We start from the raw sequence: 18351 nt of genomic DNA, 5'->3' as shown, positions 1-18351 counted from the left end.
CACAAGGGGAAACATGCTCTCAGCATCATCTATGTCAAGTTTCAATAAGACCAATTCATTCTTCGAAAAAGGATACAGGCCCAACCTGTTCAGCCTTTCCTCTTAGTTCCTTTCTGATGTCACTTCTTTTTTTAATAACTTTAATGAGTGAATACTTGGCATTATGTGCTGAATTTCTGTGCAGGAGGAATCCATAGCATTATGGCTGCAAGTCTCCAGACTTTGCAGTCACAACTGCAACTGGGGTGGCACGGTGACTCAGTGGTTAGCACTTCTGCCTCACAATGGCAGGGACCCGGGTTCAATTCCACCCTTGGGCGACTGTCTGTGTGGAGTTTGCACATTCTCCCTGTGTCTGTGTGGGTTTCCTCCCACAGTCCAAAGAGATGAATTGGCCATGCTAATTGCCCCATGGCGTTAGCTGCATTAGTCATAAGGAAATGGGTCTGGGTGGGTTACTCTTCGGAGGGTCGGTGTGGACTTGTTGGGCAGAAGGGCCTCTTTCCACACTGTAGGGAATCAAATCTAATCTAAAACCTTGTCAGGAGCCACAGAATGAATGGTAGCAATGATAGGCACAAGGAAGCAAAGAATGAAGTGGTGAGAGTTCAACGCATCACAGGATGTGAGAACAACCATGAGGGCTACAATGTACCAGGTACTGCCCCAGAGGGGATTGTTTGAATATTTGAGTAGGGTTTAGCTAGTTGCTTGTGTTACTGTAATATTTGCTGTCACTCACCAGAGAACACAGTGAAGCTACCTTCACTGTCCTAGTGAGGTCATTAAACTTCACTTCAGACATTTAAGTGAATTGTTTACTTAGACTGGTTAAATGGCAATGTACTTATGGCATTGTAGGCTGATCACTGAGATTATAGAGATTCCTTTCAGAGCCAACTCCTATCACATGATGTAGAGGTGCCAGTGTTGGGACTGGAACGGACAAGGTCAGAAGTCGCACAACACCAGGTTATAAACTTTTGGAGCAATAGTTGGCAAAACTCTCGATACTTACTGCCCTTAAGAAACTGGCAGTCCGGCTTTCTTGAATGAGTGGACTCCATGATGCGTTCGGGATTTCTGACCCAGTAACATAGAAGGAACAGTTCCCAAGTCAGCATGCTGTGTGACTTGGAGGGGAACTTCTAGGTAGTGGTGTACCCATGTATTCGCTGCTTTTATTCTTCTAGATTGTAGAGGTCCTGCTCCTACTGCTGTTGAAGGCTGCTTGGCAATTTGGGTGAATCCATCAGGTAGTAAGTACAGATTTTTGCCGCTGTGTGCTCGTGGTAAAGGGAGTGATTGCTTCAGGTAATGGAATAGGTGCTGATGAAGCAGATTGCTTTGGTCCTGGATACTCTCAAGCATCTCGAATGTTGCTTCTGGTGCAGAGAGGGGTGGAATGTTTGAGGGAAAGGTGACTTAGCAAAATTTCAATCATTGGTTGTGTGTGCATGCCATTTTGAAGTATTTGAGTACAGTTGTGGTACAAATGATCAATATGGTGCCAGTATAATCTAAAAGAGATATAAACAGTGTACTTCAATAAAAAGAATAGTTTGTGTTTATTACAACATTGTCATTTAACAAGTTTAAGTAAACAAAATATACCTTGCATTACATGTGCATCGTTAATGGGAAATACAAAGTGGGACAATGGCAGAGGAAGTGCCTAAAACTGATCACAGGAAGTAGTCACTGGGATGCACGTCACATCATCCTTAGCTTTAGACGAATGATCCTTGGTTATGAAGCCGTCAACCAACACTACATGCATGTCCCGGGATAAGCGTGGGGAGCAATACATGAACTTCCAATCCTGATTTGTTAAGCCACAGAGGAAAGCGGTGGGAAAGGGTTCTGTTTACTGACAACAAGCTTCTGATGCTGGTGAGAGATATAACCCTTGATGTGGCCCTATATAAATAAAAAGACCACACATAAATATGCAATATTTAGCAAAAAAGACACGCATATAGTTTGCACCTTTTGCAATTTCAAAATGCTTCACTAATGAAATATTTCCTGAACCTTACATATAAATGTAACATAAACAAATGCTGCAGCAAATTTGTGCTCAGCAAGATCCCACAAAACAGCAATGTCTGCAGCCAAAGAATCTGTTTTTGTAATGTTGATGAGCAATAAATCTTGGTCAAATATCCAATTGGTCTCACGATCAGTTATGCATACTTCAAAAGTCAGGTAGTTGAAATAGGAGAACATCAGTGAACCAGATGTGTTTATACAATAATCAATCATAGCTTCATGACTACCATCCCTTAGACTAATTTTCAATTCCAAGTTTTCTTACAATTTTAATTACAACCACTCTGGTTAGATTAGAACCTGTGTCTCCAAAGCATTAGCCAGTGACACAGACATTATACCATCGACACCAATATTCACCTGAAGCCGTTAACAATTGGTGTCAGCCTTACCTGAAAAGCTAGTATTCTCAGTTGAGAGTCAGCAGATTGGTGTTACTATTACAAACCCAAGCAGTGACTCCCCCCGAGGACTATCAGAGGTGTGGCCTTTCAGTTGAACTTGAACTATAGTACCAAGTCAGGGTGCTGTGTGATTTGGAGGGAAATATAATATCCTTAGGGAAGGAAATCTGTGGTGATTAACAGGTCAGTGTGTTAACTCATGTCACTGAACAATGGACCCCAAAACCATGATGAAGCAGCTGGTGGGTGTAAGAATGAACTTCTTTTTCTTTGATTAACTACTAGCTATATTCATATTGAAATTGCTTGGATGAAATATGCTACAATGAAGAATCTATGAATCACAGAATCTTGCAGCAATCCAGGAGGCCATTTAACCCATCACGCCTCTGCTGCAGTTTCCAAATAGTTCTACCATTCTTGTACATTTATCAAATCTAACAATAATAGTTTGGACATTTTGTAATATATGTTCCCCTCATAAATTGAAAATTGGGATCAAACAAAGTATCAAGATGACTTAAAACATACCATGTAGATGAGGTTTGCCAAAATACACTGGACTTCATCAATGTCAACACCCTCAACTTGCATGAAATTAAGAGAAACCAGAAAAGCATCAAGAGGCAGCTGGTGTGTCCTGAGCAGCAAATACCTAGAGAAAGAGAGTGTGGTTAAAAGTAAAACTGCACGTTAACAGCATTTGCCTTGTAGATCTGCGTAACATATACACAGACAGCAAACGAAGTGCTAGTGCTGTACAAGGAAGAGACTTACACTTTCTTGAAAAGATTTCTATACGTGATGATTTTCAGTTTCTCAAGTATGAGGAAGATTCCACAGCGAATGAAGAAGGCTTCATGTTTTGCTAAAGCATCATTCAGTAGCAGAAGGTTCCCTTCACTAATTTAAAAAAAAAGACAAGAACTGAGCTCAAAAGACCTTACCCGACCCATTTATCCACTCGTATTAGTATTCTGGTCCACTACTGCCTTGAATTGATTGCTGGTCACTGCATGGCTGCAATCATAATTCAGACATGCAGTTGGTAATTTGATAATTGATCAATTGATAGTTTTATAGCACCGCTGACACTAGAATCACCCAAGGAACTTCAGAGGGAGGACAAGAGAGAAACAGTAAAGATAAATAGGCAATGCTGTGGATGGCAAGTCATGGACAGTGTTTCAGAGAGTTAATGAACAGCTTGATCATTCAAGTTTGGAGCTTGAAAAACATTCTAACTGGAAAGGAAGGGTGGAAGAAAACAGTTCTCAGAGTCACAAACAACAGCCTCGTTAGATGATCATTGCAAATTAGCTTTCCTTATCTGTCTCAGAGGAGACTTTAACACAGAGTCAAAGAGATTTGCAGCATGGAAACAGACCCTTCTGTCCAACCAGTCAACGGCGACCATAATCCCAAACTAAACTAGTCCCACCTGCTTGTGCTTGGCACATATTCCTCCAAACACTTCTTATTCATGTACTTACCTAAATGTCTTTAAATGTAGTAACTGTACCCCATCCACCACATCCTTTGGAGGTTCATTCCACAAAGGAACTATTTTGTAAGAACAATTGTCCTCAACTTATTTTTAAACTTTTCTCCTCTCACCTTAAAATATGCCCCTGGTCTTGAAATCCACCGCACTAGGGAAAAGACAACTACAATTCACCACATTTATACTCCTGACCACACCACATTTTTTCAGTGACTCTCCTGCCTTGCCAGCTGGGCGGAATTGTTCTCAACTGATTCCAGTCCTGTCTGTTCATTTGTAGCCAGACAGTCTCCTGAAATTGCTTCTCTTCCCAATCCTGCAGCATTCCCTCTGGAAGCCCCCCTGTCCCGACACATCCTACTTTTCATCTACATGCTGCCCCTCATAACATCAGGATTCCATTGTCAGCTAATGTCAAGCTATACCAATATCTCGAGTCCTTTATGCCTCTGATTTTTCAGATTACTAATCTGACATGCATATTAAATAAGTATAAATTTGATTCTGAATAAATGTTGGGAAAAATGTTCCCTAAAAACCACAGCTGGGAACTGCCAACTACATTGTTCCCTGTACAGCATTCTGTTTGACTAACATTTGAGGGGCAAGTTCCAAATTCACACCCCCTTTTTGTGTAATGAAGTGCTTCCTGATATCACTCTGAATTGCTTAATTCTAATTTAAAACTGCATGGCTCCTCCCCCCCTCCCCTCCCCCTCCCCCTCCCCCACCCCACCATCACTAATACTCCTTTCACCATCACAACCACTACCCTTCATCTGGGCTCGCCATTAGAGGAAATCGTTTCTTTTTCTCTCCCTATCGTACTGCTTAACCATTTCAAACACCTAGTTAGGAAAATGCGTGCTCTAAATATTAATTTGTAACACAACAAATCCTCATTATCTGCAAGGTGCATCCCAATGACAACAAAAAAGGCGGTTCCACTACAATGTACCCATCTACTGCGAAAGGCCACACAATCAGGCCGGATGGAGGGAAAAAAAAAATTAGGTCAAGGACCAACTTCACAGCTATTTAGATCAGCAGATAGCAAATCTGTAAATAATGAGGGAGGGAAGGGTTGGAACCACAGGTGTATACATACATATCTTGAATTTCTAATGAATGACACTTTGCAAAAGGAAAATGCACCAGGGACAACAGCAACAATACTGTATCGGCAAGGAGCAGAGGTTCAAATGCAGACATCCAGTCTACAAGACCTTCAGAGGAGAGAGGTTACATGACAGAGCTTGGTGGTGGGACAGGGTTAATCTTGAAACCAGCTGCAGAGGATTGTGAGGAATCTTGTCTCAACAGTGACAGGTTTTTGCTCGCTCCCTCTTTCTTTGCAACCCCAGTCTGACCGCGTTCCTGAAGTGGAAATCAGAACCTACCTTACCATCTCAGCCAAAGGGAATTTCACCAGTTACAACAGTTCCATGGTGACATCCCTGTGCCACAAGGTTAGGTGTGCAGAATCGCTTTGGATACAGCTCACCATACAAGATAATTCAGGACTTACAGATACTTTCGCCAAGTGACATTTAAGTTAACATTCTACAGTTTTCCTTTTTCTTTCTTTTTCCTCATGGTCGCGTGTGTGTTTTTTTAACAAGGTTAATTATATCTATATATATTGCCAAAATCCAAACTGTCTATCAATAATCTTTGCAACTGTGTTGATTCAGTTGAAGAGTTAAATATGAAATCTGGTTGACTTGTTTCTAATACTGAACTTAACAGAGTCCAAGACTGACAATGTGCTCAAACTATCACATCCTGGTTATAGAGTCATAGAAATGTACAGCACGGAAACAGACCCTAAATTAAAACTTTGTAATGACCAGTGGAGGAGTGGAACTGGGAACGGACTCGGTGCACCCCTCCAACCTCTATCGTAACAACCTCAATGATTCACTTTTAAAATCTCCTTTAACCAACAGAACATAAACATAACCGATGGAATATGACCTCAGAATTTAACGCTTTCAGCCAGGTGAATCTGCACTGTAAATTGTCCAAGGCCAACATAACTTTCCTGAGACACAGTGCTCAGAACTGAATGTAGTACTCTAAATGCAATCTGGCTGAAGATTCATTTAAGTGTAACATAATCTCTGTGCCTTTGTACTTGTGTTGTTCAGCCTATTGGGGAGAGGATTGAAACTGTACTCCTATACACCAGCTTTGAAGTCCCTTCCCATTACTGGGTTATAGCTGTCGTGAGAATAACGTTGATGTTCATAATAACATTCATATCCCACCTTGGCTGGATAATTCAAATGGGAGGAGAAAGTGCGGACTGCAGATGCGGGAGATCAGAGCTGAAAAATGTGTTGCTGGAAAAGCGCAGCAGGTCAGGCAGCATCCAAGCAGCAGGGGAATCGAATCGACATTTTGGGCATTCCTGAAGAAGGGCTGATGCCCGAAACGTCGATTCTCCTGCTTCTTGGGTGCTGCCTGACCTGCTGCGCTTTTCCAGCAACACATTTTCAGCTCTGGATAATTCAAATACTCAATAATGATGAGACAGGCAACCTTCAGGGCAGCAGATTCTGAGCACAATCACCATTTGCTGATGAATTACTACACAACTCAAGGCAGTGTCCTCCAGCATTATATTATATTAAGGGCCTTGTAATTTACAAGGCTTTATTTCAAGTTATTTAAAAAGTATGTAAAACAAAAGAAAAAAATCCTTTGTCTCCATAAAGTTCATACCCAACAGCCTTGGTGACATCAGAAAACTGCAAAAGGTCATACTTTCGTAACAACTGGATTGTTGGCATGTGGCCCTGTGAAGCAAACAGATTGTTAAAAGAAATTAAATCAAAAAAGGGAAGGAAAGAAGGATTGACTCAGTACATTGGCATGTTAAGTCACCTTAGGATTCATAGAAGTCAAAAGGCATTGCAAACTACCACCAACAGCAGCATGGTAAAATAATGTGAGTTAACTAAAGATTGGTGAATAAATTATCAGCTAGCATACAGGACCTATATCACTGCCGTCAAATATTGTTGAGTTCTTTCAACTTGGCATTTCAGAGGACAGACAGGGCCTTGGCTTAATACCTTATACAAACATATAGGTCAGTAGGAGGCCAGTCAGCATCCGCTCTGCCATTCAATGACATCATGGATGATCCGTTAGTGTTTCGTATTCCAGATCCCCAGCTATTCCTGATAAACCTTTGATTCCCTTACCTAACATGAATCTACGCATCCCCACCTTAAAAACATTCAGTGGCCTTACTTCCACTGCCTTCTGAGGTGGAGAGTTCCAAAGCTGTGCAAGACATGAAGAAAAATAGCACTCTCGCCCTCATCATTGTTCTAAAAGGGCAATCCCTAATTGTAAAACAGTGCTCCCAGTTCACTCACAAGAGGCAACATACTTCCCTATCCATCTTGACTAAATAATTGAGAATCTTATAAATCTCAAAGTCAAACAAGGCCAGTCTGTCCAAACTTTCCTCATGCTTCACCAACACGTCCACGACTGCTTCAGTGCCAGTCCATTATATGCTGAAGCCTCTGAAGTGCATCTCAATGTTAAAAGCTGCGTTTATCTCAGCATTCAGTATCAATGCTTTTTCCAGCAGTTGTCCCTCAAGATGTGAATGCCTACTGTTACTACTGTCACTATTATGCCACTCCATGAGTTACTTACAAGGAGCATCTTGACAGGTAGTAGGTAGATCAAAATCATCCGCTTGTTCTTCTGGCTGGACTTATGGCAATGCTGAAAGGCAAACGATAAGTATTCTTCAGCTGCAAAACAAATCAAAAATGTTATCTTTTAAAATTGATCTCTGCTCCTATTTGGCCACTAAAAAAACAAAGTTTCCGCTGTGTATTTTATACCTCCTCCCTTTCCACATACATGACATAGATAATTAGATAGTTGGTACAGAGTAAGTTAAATGTAACTTTGCTTAGAACAGGCCAGCAACAGGACAAAACAGACACTGTACAATAATAAGAAGCCTGCACAATACCTGGTAATGAGTGCCTCACCTTGTTTAAAATCACTGTCAAACATGGCTTTCCTCCCAACGTAGTATTTGTATGTCACCCTTTGTGCCATGCTGTATTCATCCTTTAAACTGGAGCTGTCGATGGCTCTGATTAAAGGTTTACATAGATGGAGTTTATTGATCTGTTGGAAAATGGGCAGCATACCAAATACTATTAAATATCAATTTCTAGTGGACATCAAACAATTCAGTACGATTTGTTACAACACGGGATAAACCCCTCTGCTAATTTAAACTCAATACACAGAGAAGCTCACCTCGTGCCGTAATCTGTTACAGGCAAAGAACTATCCCAGATCTCACTATTTAAAGAAAAAGTTAACTATTTTATTCTTTAAGTCCAAAAGAGAACATTAAACAGCAGCTATTTATAACTCGTTTCTCTTAAAGCTATATTAACGCCCCACCTCCTCCCCCACCACTCTACAATACTGGTCCGATAAATTCCCTCTTAAATTTACGGCAATTTCAAAAACAGCTATCGTCTTCAGATGCCGAACTTTCTCTGTAGATCTCTCTAGGTTGGCTTCAGTCTTCTGCTACACAAATTTCTTATGGACAGGTACCTTTCAGAGAGATATCCGGCCGGCCTTCCGTTGCATCATTTCATTGGTTTGATGTCATCCAAAACAGTAAAATTCAAATTCGATTGGATTTTGGTATCTTAGGCATAATTTAAACTGAAGAGCTGAATTTGAATTTGTTTTTGTAACGTGGCAACATAGCGCCAGCTATTTGTATCAACCCAATGTTATATTTTTAAATCTTTCAGCACACCCTGTGCCTCTCTAGGTCCGTGCCAGCTTCTACACTCTCTTAAAGATACAGTACACACCTACACCGTCATAACCCATTCCTATCAACACAGATCAGGCACTTGAGAGCAATGGCCTCAGCCTCATCACCAATGAAATACTGGTTACAAAATGAATGGTACAAAACATCACGGCAAGATAGTGCATTTGCGGCTGTTACCATTTTTACTGTGTCACTCATCCATTGGATAACTAGGACTGACGGTGACAAATGCTGTTCAATGTGTACAAGTAATGAGAAGAGAAAAGAGATATTGAATGGATTTTTGTTGTGGATTAACCCATGAGATGCATTCGCAAAACTAATGAAGGAATAGGAGGAGTCGCCCACTTAGCCCCTCAGTCATGCTGGGCCATGCAATAAGCTCATAGCTGATCTGGTTATTTCATTTCCCACTTAACCCCAATAAAACCCTGGTTTTACCTCCCTGACTTCCTTAAAAAAAAAAGATTCAAATACTCTGCTTTGAGGAAGAGAGTTCCAAAGATTCCTGATCCCTTGTGAGATAAAATATACTCACCTTTGTCTTAAATGTGTAACCCCTTAGTTTTAAACAGTAACTTGTATATTCTCCCCAAGGGGAAACATTTATTTCGAACCTCTACCCTCTCAAGATCACTAATGATCTCATAAATTTTCAATCATGTCATCTGATACTCAAAACTTCAGCAGACATAAACTTAGCCTATTCAAACATTCCTCAGAAGACAACCTGTCCATAGCAGTTATTAGTCTGGTAAACATTCGCTGGACTGCTTCCAAAACATGTACATCCTTGGTTTACTAATAAGGGGGGTAATACTGTGCAGTACTCCAGGTATACTCTCATCCCTGTATAACGGAAATACAACATCTCTCTTTATGTACTTAATTCCTCTGGCAATAAATGATAACATTCTATTAGCTTTCCTATCTTCTAAAGTGGCACAGCGGTTCTCACTGTTGTCTCACAGCTCCAGGGACCCGGCTTTGATTCCACCTTTGAGTGACTGTGTGGAGTTTGCACATTCTCCCCGTGTCTGCATGGGTTTGCTCCAGTTTCCTCCCATAGTCCAAAGATGTTCAGGTGAGGTGGATTGGCCATGCTAAATTAGCCATAGCGTTCAAGGATTGTAGGCCAAGTGGATTGGCCATGGGAAATGCAGGGTTACAGGAATAGGATAGGGTAGGTTGGATGTTCCTTCGAATGGTCAGTGCAGACTCAATGGGCTGAATAGCCTGCTTCCACACTGCTGGGATTCTATGATTCTAATTACTTGGTATACCTGCATTCCAAACTTTTGTAAATCATATTGTTATGGACTAAGCTAGACCCCTCAAAACATTTTTTAAGCAGGTAGCCCAGACCATAACTTTGCTATTTGTTTAGCTAGACGTCTGGTGGATATTCACGGAGTAAATTAGCTGGGTCGACTGCCAAGTTTTAAACAAACAAGATGTATTTATGAAATTACAGAATAAAACACAAAGAACAGATAACAGAATAACAGATAACTTATCCTATCCAAACACAACTTAATGATGCTGTTCCAAAACTTCTTGCAACAATCCCAATACACAGATCCCTTAGCACAAAAGGTAAAATCAAACAAAAGCTTGCAGTTTGCAAGGCGAGAGAAACATCCAGCAACTTTTCACACATCCCCTGCTGTAATTCAATTGACTAAAGATCTGAACTGAAAAAACCTTTAACATAAACAAAGCTAGCTGGCCAATCCCCTTTGATTATGCCTTTTTTTATGTGACATTAAAATCTTAAACTGGAGGTATCATCTGTTAGGGTCAACAGTAAGGCCCTAATTAGATGGAGCCTGGCCAATTACTCCCCCCTCTGAAAAAAACTCAAGGGCATAGTAACCTTGTAACAGAACCAGTATTGTGACAGTATACCGGGACCTCTCTGCATCTGGGAGGCAGGCTAGCTAAATCTGTCACTATCCAACAATATGGGATAAACAAAACAGAAAACAATATGTGAAGTTAGTGTGTATGTGCTCTGAAAATAATTCAGATCCGACTGAAGCACTGACCTTGATGGTACACTCAACCGACACGCTCATAGGGTGGGAGAGGACTAACAATTTAAATATGTGCAATGCATATCTAATTCATCACATTTATTTTTGCAGTGTTTAAAAAATAGATAGAATTTGTAAGAAGGCGTATGTCCCAATGAAGCAGACAAACAGAGACACAGGGACACGGACAGACTTTAACCACACACCTTCAATGCAGTATCTGAGTTGAGATGGCACTCATTGTTAAAGCTAAATTGAGAATGTAACTTTAATAAATTCTGGGATTATGAAAGAACGAAAATTAATATGGTCACTCTAAAAGATGAATGACTGAATAAACAATCCATTTTTTCTCAATATATCATGTCAGTGGCATCAGACTGTAATCTTTTGCTGTAAATTCTGTGTCTTACAATCTTATACTCCACAGCCACCTGATGAAGGAGCAGCACACCAAAGTCTAGTGCTGCCGAATAAACCTCTTGGATTACAACCTGGTGTTGTGTGATTTTTATCTTCTTCCAAAGTGAATCACCTCACACGTTTCCACATTAAACTCCACTTGCTACCTCACAGCTTATGTCCCTTTGTAACCTGCAACATCTTTCAGCACTATCCACGTCTCCACTGACCATAGTGTCATCCACAAATTTACTAACCCAGCTTTCTATGCCCTCATCCAGGTCATTTATAAAAATGACAAACAGCAGTGGACCCAAAACCGATCCTTCCAGTACACTACTAGTAACTGACCTCCAAGATGAACATTTCCCATCAACCACCACCCTCTGTTTTCTTTCAGTGAGCCAATTTCTGATCCAAATCACTAAATCACCTTCAACCCCATGCCTCTGTATTTTCTGCAATTGCCTACGGTGGGAACCTTATCAAACGCCTTACTGAAATCCACATACACCACATCAAACGCTTTACCTTCATCCACCTGTTTGGTCCCCATCTCAAAAGAACTCAATAAAGTTTGTGAGGCACAAAACCGCGCTGACTAGCCCTAATTAAATTATTCTTTTCTAGATGATTATAAATCCTCTCTCTTATAATTCTCTCCGACTCTTTACCCACTACCGAAGTAAGGCACACTGGTCTATAATTACCAGGATTGTCTCTACTCCCCTTCTTGAACAGGGGAACAACATTTGCTATCCTACAGTCTTCTGGCACTACTCCTATCGACAATTACATCAAAAAGGTCGAACTCAAAGGCTCTGCAATGTCTTTCCCTGCTTCCCAGAGAATCCTTGGATAAATCCCATCTGTGTTAAGAGCATCTTGTTGAAGAGATGGATCTTTTAAAAAAAATTCATTCATAGAATGAACAATTATTGCCTATCTTCAGAGCCAACTACATTGCTTCATTGCTACAGATAAATAGGCAAGACTGAGTAAGGATGACAGAGTCATAGAGATGTACAGCATGGAAACAGACCCTTCGGTCCAACTCATCCATGCCGACCAGATATCCCAATCCAATCTAGTCCCACCTGCCAGCACCCGGCCCATATCCTTCCAAACCCTTCCTATTCATATACCCATCCAAATGCCTCTTAAATGTTGCAATTGTACCAGCCTCCACCACTTCCTCTGGCAGCTCATTCCATACCCGTACCACCCTCTGTGTGAAAATGTTGCCCCTTAGGTCTCTTTTATATCTTTCCCCTCTCACCCTAAACCTATGCCCTCTAGTTCTGGACTCCCCCCAGCCCAGGGAAAAGACTTGTCTATTTATCCTATCCATGCTCCTCAGGATTTTATAAAGCTCTATAAGGTCACCCCTCAGCCTCCGACGCTCCAGGGAAAACAGCCCCAGCCTGTTCAGCCTCTCCCTGTAGCTCAGATCCTCCAACCCTGACAAGATCCCTGTAAATCTTTTCTGAACCCTTTCAAGTTTCACAACATCTTTCCGATAGGAAGGAGACCAGAATCGCATGCAATATCCCAGCAGTGGCCTAATCAATGTCCTGTACAGCTGCAACATAACCTCCCAACTCCTGTACTCAATACTCTGACCAAAAAAGGAAACCATACCAAACGCCTTCTTCACTATCCTATCTACCTGTGACTCCACTTTCAAGGAGCTATGAACCTGTACTCCAAGGTCTCTTTGTTCAGCAACACTCCCCAGGACCTTACCATTAAATGTATAAGTCCTGCTAAGATTTGCTTTCCCAAAATGTAGCACCTCGCATTTATCTGAATTAAACTCCATTTGCCACCTCTCAGCCCATTGGCCCATCTAGCCCAGATCCTGTTGTAATCTGAGATAACCTTCTTTGCTGTCCACTACACCTCCAATTTTGGCGTCATCTGCAAACTTACTAACTGTATCTCTTATGCTCACATCTAAATAATTTATATAAATGAGGCAAAACAGTAGACCCAGCACCGATCCTTGTGGCACTCCACTGGTCACAGGCCTCCAGTCTGAAAAACAACCCTCCACCACCACCCTCTGTCTTTTACCTTTGAGCCAGTTCTGTATCCAATTGGCTAGTTCTCCCTGTATTCCATGAGATCTAACCTTGCTAACCAGTCTCCCGTGGGGAACCTTGTTGAATGCCTTACTGAAGTCCATATAGATCATGTTCTGCCCTCAAGGCCATTCACTGAAGGACAGTAGTGAACCAGATGGGTTTTTATGACAATCGACAGTGGTGACATGATCTTCACGAGGCCAGTTTTTATTGTAGCTTTTCATTGAATTGAAATTTCATCAACTACCACAGTGGCTTTCAAACCCACATTCACAGCATTAACCTGGGTCTCTGGATTATCAGTCGAGCAACAAATACCACTCGGCCAGTGTCTTCTCTGATAATGCTTAGCGAAGATGTGAAAGACCGCACTTTTTCACTGTTTTGGATTATAAACCGAAATGCAAATTGGTCTGCTTTCATTAAAAAAGGAAGGTTTTGTAACATAAAAACAACACATGATTGAGCTGCGCTATAAACTGCCACCATTTGGAAGCAAAAAAAGGGGCAAGTCAAGACTGAATGGCATGTAGAACCTTTTTTTTAAAAAGAAAATTCTGCTTGGCTACGCCTCATTGATTGGTTGAGTTGTAAAGGGTTTAAAAACAGTAAGTGCAAAGAGCAGGAGGCAGTGAAAATATCCAGTTTGTATATTTACTCCCTTTCTCTTCATGCCAGGAAAGTAAGAAAGCCCAGGAAATTTAAAAAGAAAGACTACATTCAAGGGAGACCTAAATGCCTCCTCAAACTATTGAATCAAGAACAATCATCGCTATACCTTTAATAACGTGGCAGCATTGCAAACATCATATGGACTGAGACAAAAAGGACTTTCCACCTTATGGTCTGGACTTTTGAGCTTCAGAATTTTGTTTTCTCTGTCAATATTGTTTTTTTCCATGCATAACATCTGTATAAACTATTGGTTTTTTTTTGTCTGTCTTATGATTGTGTCTGCATTTGGGGTTTTGAAGGGATATAGTTTAAGCTGCATAAATTTGAAATCCTTTCTCTTCACTGCTCTTATTAAACCTATTTATGTTACAATAAACAGACCAGTTAATTTGTGACAAACATATTGAAATAAGGGTCAAGAGCATGGTGCTGGAAAAGCACAGCAAGTCAGACAGCATCCCAGGAGCAGGAGAATTGGTATTTCGGGCATAAGTCCTTTATCAGGAATCCTGATCTCCAGCATCTGCAGTCCTCACTCCCTCCATATTGAAACGAGGCTCCTAATGGGAAAATAACATCCTGATTTAAAATTCACTGCTGTTAAATGGGTTTCCCATGGGTCTGGAAACTTAGCAGTTTAGAATTAGAGGCTTCATGCGCTGAGAACATTTTCCAGCATTCCCTGTGGGCCAAGAGGAGCAGGACAGGGCCCTGGTCCCACAAGAAAGATCTCAGCCTCCCACTGGTAGGACCGTTCCTTGGAGCCCCAATGGCTGATCACTCCCCACAAACCTAGCAGTCTCCTGACTGCTGGCTTTCTCACCCAGTTGCCAAAGTATCAATGTTAACAAGGGAATAGTGAAGCAGCCCTGTCATTAGGTAGGCAGGACCTCCACCTTGCTCGGTTGTTAAGCTTTTGAGAGTCCGCATTGGTATCGGGGCAGATACCAATGAGTACAGATTACACATTTATACAGCTGTTAAATACCAAGTCCTTTTCTTACCTTAAAATATATTTTGAACAGCTGATTGATGAGAAATAGCATTCCCCACTTCTTTGAGTCATCGATTCCAGCGCGGCTATTTTCAGAAGCAATAATAAAATTCAGCAACATTGCTTCAAATCATTGGTAATTTTATAGCTTTACTCATTTACTTTTAATTTCTAAAAAAAAAATGCAATGGATTACAAGAGTTACATGACCAAAAGTATAACATACCTACGAACATATGAGTTAGGAGTATCTCGACCCAATCATACCATTTAATAAGATCATGGCTGGTCTGATTATGTCTGGTGTGATTATGACCTCAACTCCAAAACTTTTCGCTAAATAGTTTACCAACAGTATATCCACCTCTGCCTTAAAAATTACTTATAGTCTCTGATTCCATTCTCATTTGATGAAGAGAGTTCCAAAAATTCACGATCCGACACAATATTTGATTTGAGCTATAGGGAGAGGCTGAACAGGCTGGGGCTGTTTTCCCTGGAGCGTTGGAGGCTGAGGGGTGACCTTATAGAGGTTTACAAAATTTATGAGGGGCATGGATAGGATAAATAGACAAAGTCTTTTCCCTGGGGTCTGGCAGTCCGGAACTAGAGGGCATAGGTTTAGGGTGAGAGGGGAAAGATATAAAAGAGACCTAAGGGGTAACTTTTTCACACAGAGGATGGTACGTGTATGGAATGAGCTGCCAGAGGATGTGGTGGAGGCTGGTACAATTGCAACATTTAAAAGGCATCTGGATGGGTATATGAATAGGAAGGGTTTGGAGGGATATGGGCCGGGTGCTGGTAAGTGGGACTAGATTAGGTTGGGATATCTGGTCGGTATGGATGGGTTGGACCGAAGAAGCTGTACATCTCTCGGACTCTATGACTGATGTTTTAAATGAGCGACCCTTTATTTTTGCAAAGCTACCACTAATTCGAGATTGTCCCACAACTGAAAACATCCTTTCCACATGCACCCTGGTCAGTACTTAGTATCAATATAATCAATCAAAAATGAGCGATTAAAATACCTACTTGTCACTGGCACAGACTCGGAAACAACTCATTAGCAGTTCTGCAGCTTTCTCCAGCATATCTCCCACTTTGCCCTTTCCTTTCTTTCCTAGTTGTTGGTCAGCCTGGTCAGAAGCGAGATTTGTCACAGGAAAACACAGATAAAAATAAAATTTTGATAGCTTCCAATCAAATATTTCTGGTCATCATCACACTAAATGTGTGGCCTCAAATGCAGTGTCATACTTTCTTATTGGATAGGTGTTGTTAGGTAATTCTTGTACACATAATCTGATTTACACAACAGAGGCCTTTATAAGCCAGGATGGATGACTGCATTCAGGGTGAACATCGATGACTTTCCAAATGCATGACAGGCTTTAACACTCTAGCCCTCTGAAAAAGCAATTCACCTCCTGCCACCCCACTGCCTTTTTGCCATAGCGTTACAAAATGTTTCCTTTTCAGGTAATGGACAATTTCCTTTATAAAGCCTCAACTAATCCTGCCTCCACCAGACTCTCAGGCGATAGGGCTAGGATTAGGGGTTAGGAATACACTTTCAGGCAGTGTATTCCAATCACTAAATGGAAAGGTCTTTGCTCATGTCACATGGCTCCTTTTGGTCAATTATCATAAATCTGTGCCCTCTGGTCTAGTTGCTTCCACCAAAGGGAACAATTTGTCTATTCGACAGAGCCCTCCCGTTTTAAATACAATCAAATTTCATCCCAACCTCTCAAACCCATAACTTGTGCTACCTTGAAGGGCAGCAGATAGATGGGAACACTACGACGTCAAACTCCCTCTCCAAGGTGCTCACCATTCTGACTTGGAGATATACTACCACCTCTTCAATGTAACTGGTTCAACTGCTTAACTCAACATGTGCCTATGAGAGGCTGGAGACTTCCATCAAAAACTAAATTAAAAGTGTGTTCAATGCGAGGATCTGAGAGCTCCTACAGCACTCTGAGTCTTTATATGAGGTAGGAGCTGATGATCCGATTAAGAGGTACCCACTTAAGACCACAATGAAATTTTCACACACGTTAAGCAAGTGCCTTCCCAAGAGCCTGTCATCCCTCTGCACCACATGAAGGATGCAGAATGCAAGGCTGTAATGAAAACTTCCAAAGGAATATGAATTTAATAAATTCCCACAACTAATGCAATTTCATACTCACATTATTTGCAAAGATCCGTAGGTCCAGTGCTACTGCATACATTATCGGTAGAGCCCTAGAAGTGACAAACCACAGGTATATCAAAAGGTAAATAATTCACAACGCAAGGCAATACTCAGCCAATCGAATATTTTTGAGGTGCAATCACATTGGAATGTAGGGAAATACAGCAGCCAATGCCCACAACCTGCAATGAAATAAAGAGCAGATACATCTATTTTGGCAAATCTGATTGAGTGACAAATAATTAGGGCAGGACTTCAAGGTTAACTCCACAGCTCTTCTTCCAAAGAATGCTACAGAATCTCTTACGTCCACCTGAGACAGCAGACCAAGTCACTGACCCCAAGTGCTTCAACATAGTTTAACATTTCATCTGACAGACAGCACTCTCTCAGTACTGCACTGGCATGTCAGTCTGTTCAAGTGGCATATGAACCCATAACACATTGTCAAACATCATGCCTATCACGTTACAGACCCACATCTGCAGACTTTCTCCTGGGTTTTCTCTGATTTCTTCCATTTTATCATCCTTTCTCTTGGATATAATTTGCACTTTTATTTTGTCTACCCACACTTACTCAGACCATTTGTCTGCAAAACTTCCTATTCTTCTGAAAGGTTAGCTTATTTTTCAGTATTCAGAAATAAGAACAAAAGGCCAGCTCCACTATTTAAGAACATCAGGGCTGAGATATTTGTATTATCGATAGCCACAGGTGAGGTGGTGGTTGGCTAACATGGTGCCACTACTTAAGAAAGGCAGTAAGGAAAAGCCAGGGAACGAAAGACCAGTGAGACTGACATTGATGGTGGACAAACTGTGACAGAGAATCCTGAGACAGGATTTACATGTATTTGGAAAGGCAAGGTGTGATTAGGGATAGCCAACATGGCTTTGTGTGTGGAAGATCGTGTCTCACGAACTTGATTGAGTTTTTTGAAGAAGTAACAAAGAGGATTTATAAGGGCAGAGCGGTGGATGTGATCTTCAGTAAAGCATTCGGCAAGGTTCCTCATGGTAGTCTGGTTAGTAAGGTTAGATTACAGAACTATCTATAGCTACCTGGAGACAGAACTGGTTCATAGGTAGAAGACAGAGGGTGGTGGTGGAGGGTTGCTTTTCAGACTGGAGGCCTGTGACTAG

General features: G+C 41.3%; 1 protein-coding gene across 6 annotated transcripts in view; it reads right to left on the bottom strand.

Moving 5' to 3' along the window:
- Positions 1-1544: 1544 nt before the first annotated feature.
- Positions 1545-18351, bottom strand: part of pcid2 (PCI domain containing 2) — a 63884-nt gene continuing 47077 nt past the window's right edge. For all 6 annotated transcript variants that reach the window (XM_072584736.1, XM_072584734.1, XM_072584732.1 and 3 more), the window contains 9 exons: positions 17202-17256; positions 16036-16139; positions 15008-15083; positions 7986-8127; positions 7639-7739; positions 6688-6761; positions 3234-3359; positions 2988-3111; positions 1545-1920 (listed from right to left, as the gene is read on the bottom strand). In XM_072584736.1, coding sequence (XP_072440837.1) covers positions 1831-1920; positions 2988-3111; positions 3234-3359; positions 6688-6761; positions 7639-7739; positions 7986-8127; positions 15008-15083; positions 16036-16139; positions 17202-17256 — 892 coding nt within the window. In that variant the 3' untranslated portion in view covers positions 1545-1830. The remainder of the gene's footprint in view (positions 1921-2987; positions 3112-3233; positions 3360-6687; positions 6762-7638; positions 7740-7985; positions 8128-15007; positions 15084-16035; positions 16140-17201; positions 17257-18351) is intronic.

This window comes from Chiloscyllium punctatum, chromosome 15 (genome assembly GCF_047496795.1).
Source record: "Chiloscyllium punctatum isolate Juve2018m chromosome 15, sChiPun1.3, whole genome shotgun sequence".
NCBI classification, from domain to species: Eukaryota; Metazoa; Chordata; class Chondrichthyes; order Orectolobiformes; family Hemiscylliidae; genus Chiloscyllium; species Chiloscyllium punctatum.
Note: the sequence above shows the minus strand (reverse complement) of the source record. Positions and strands in the feature narration are given on the sequence as shown.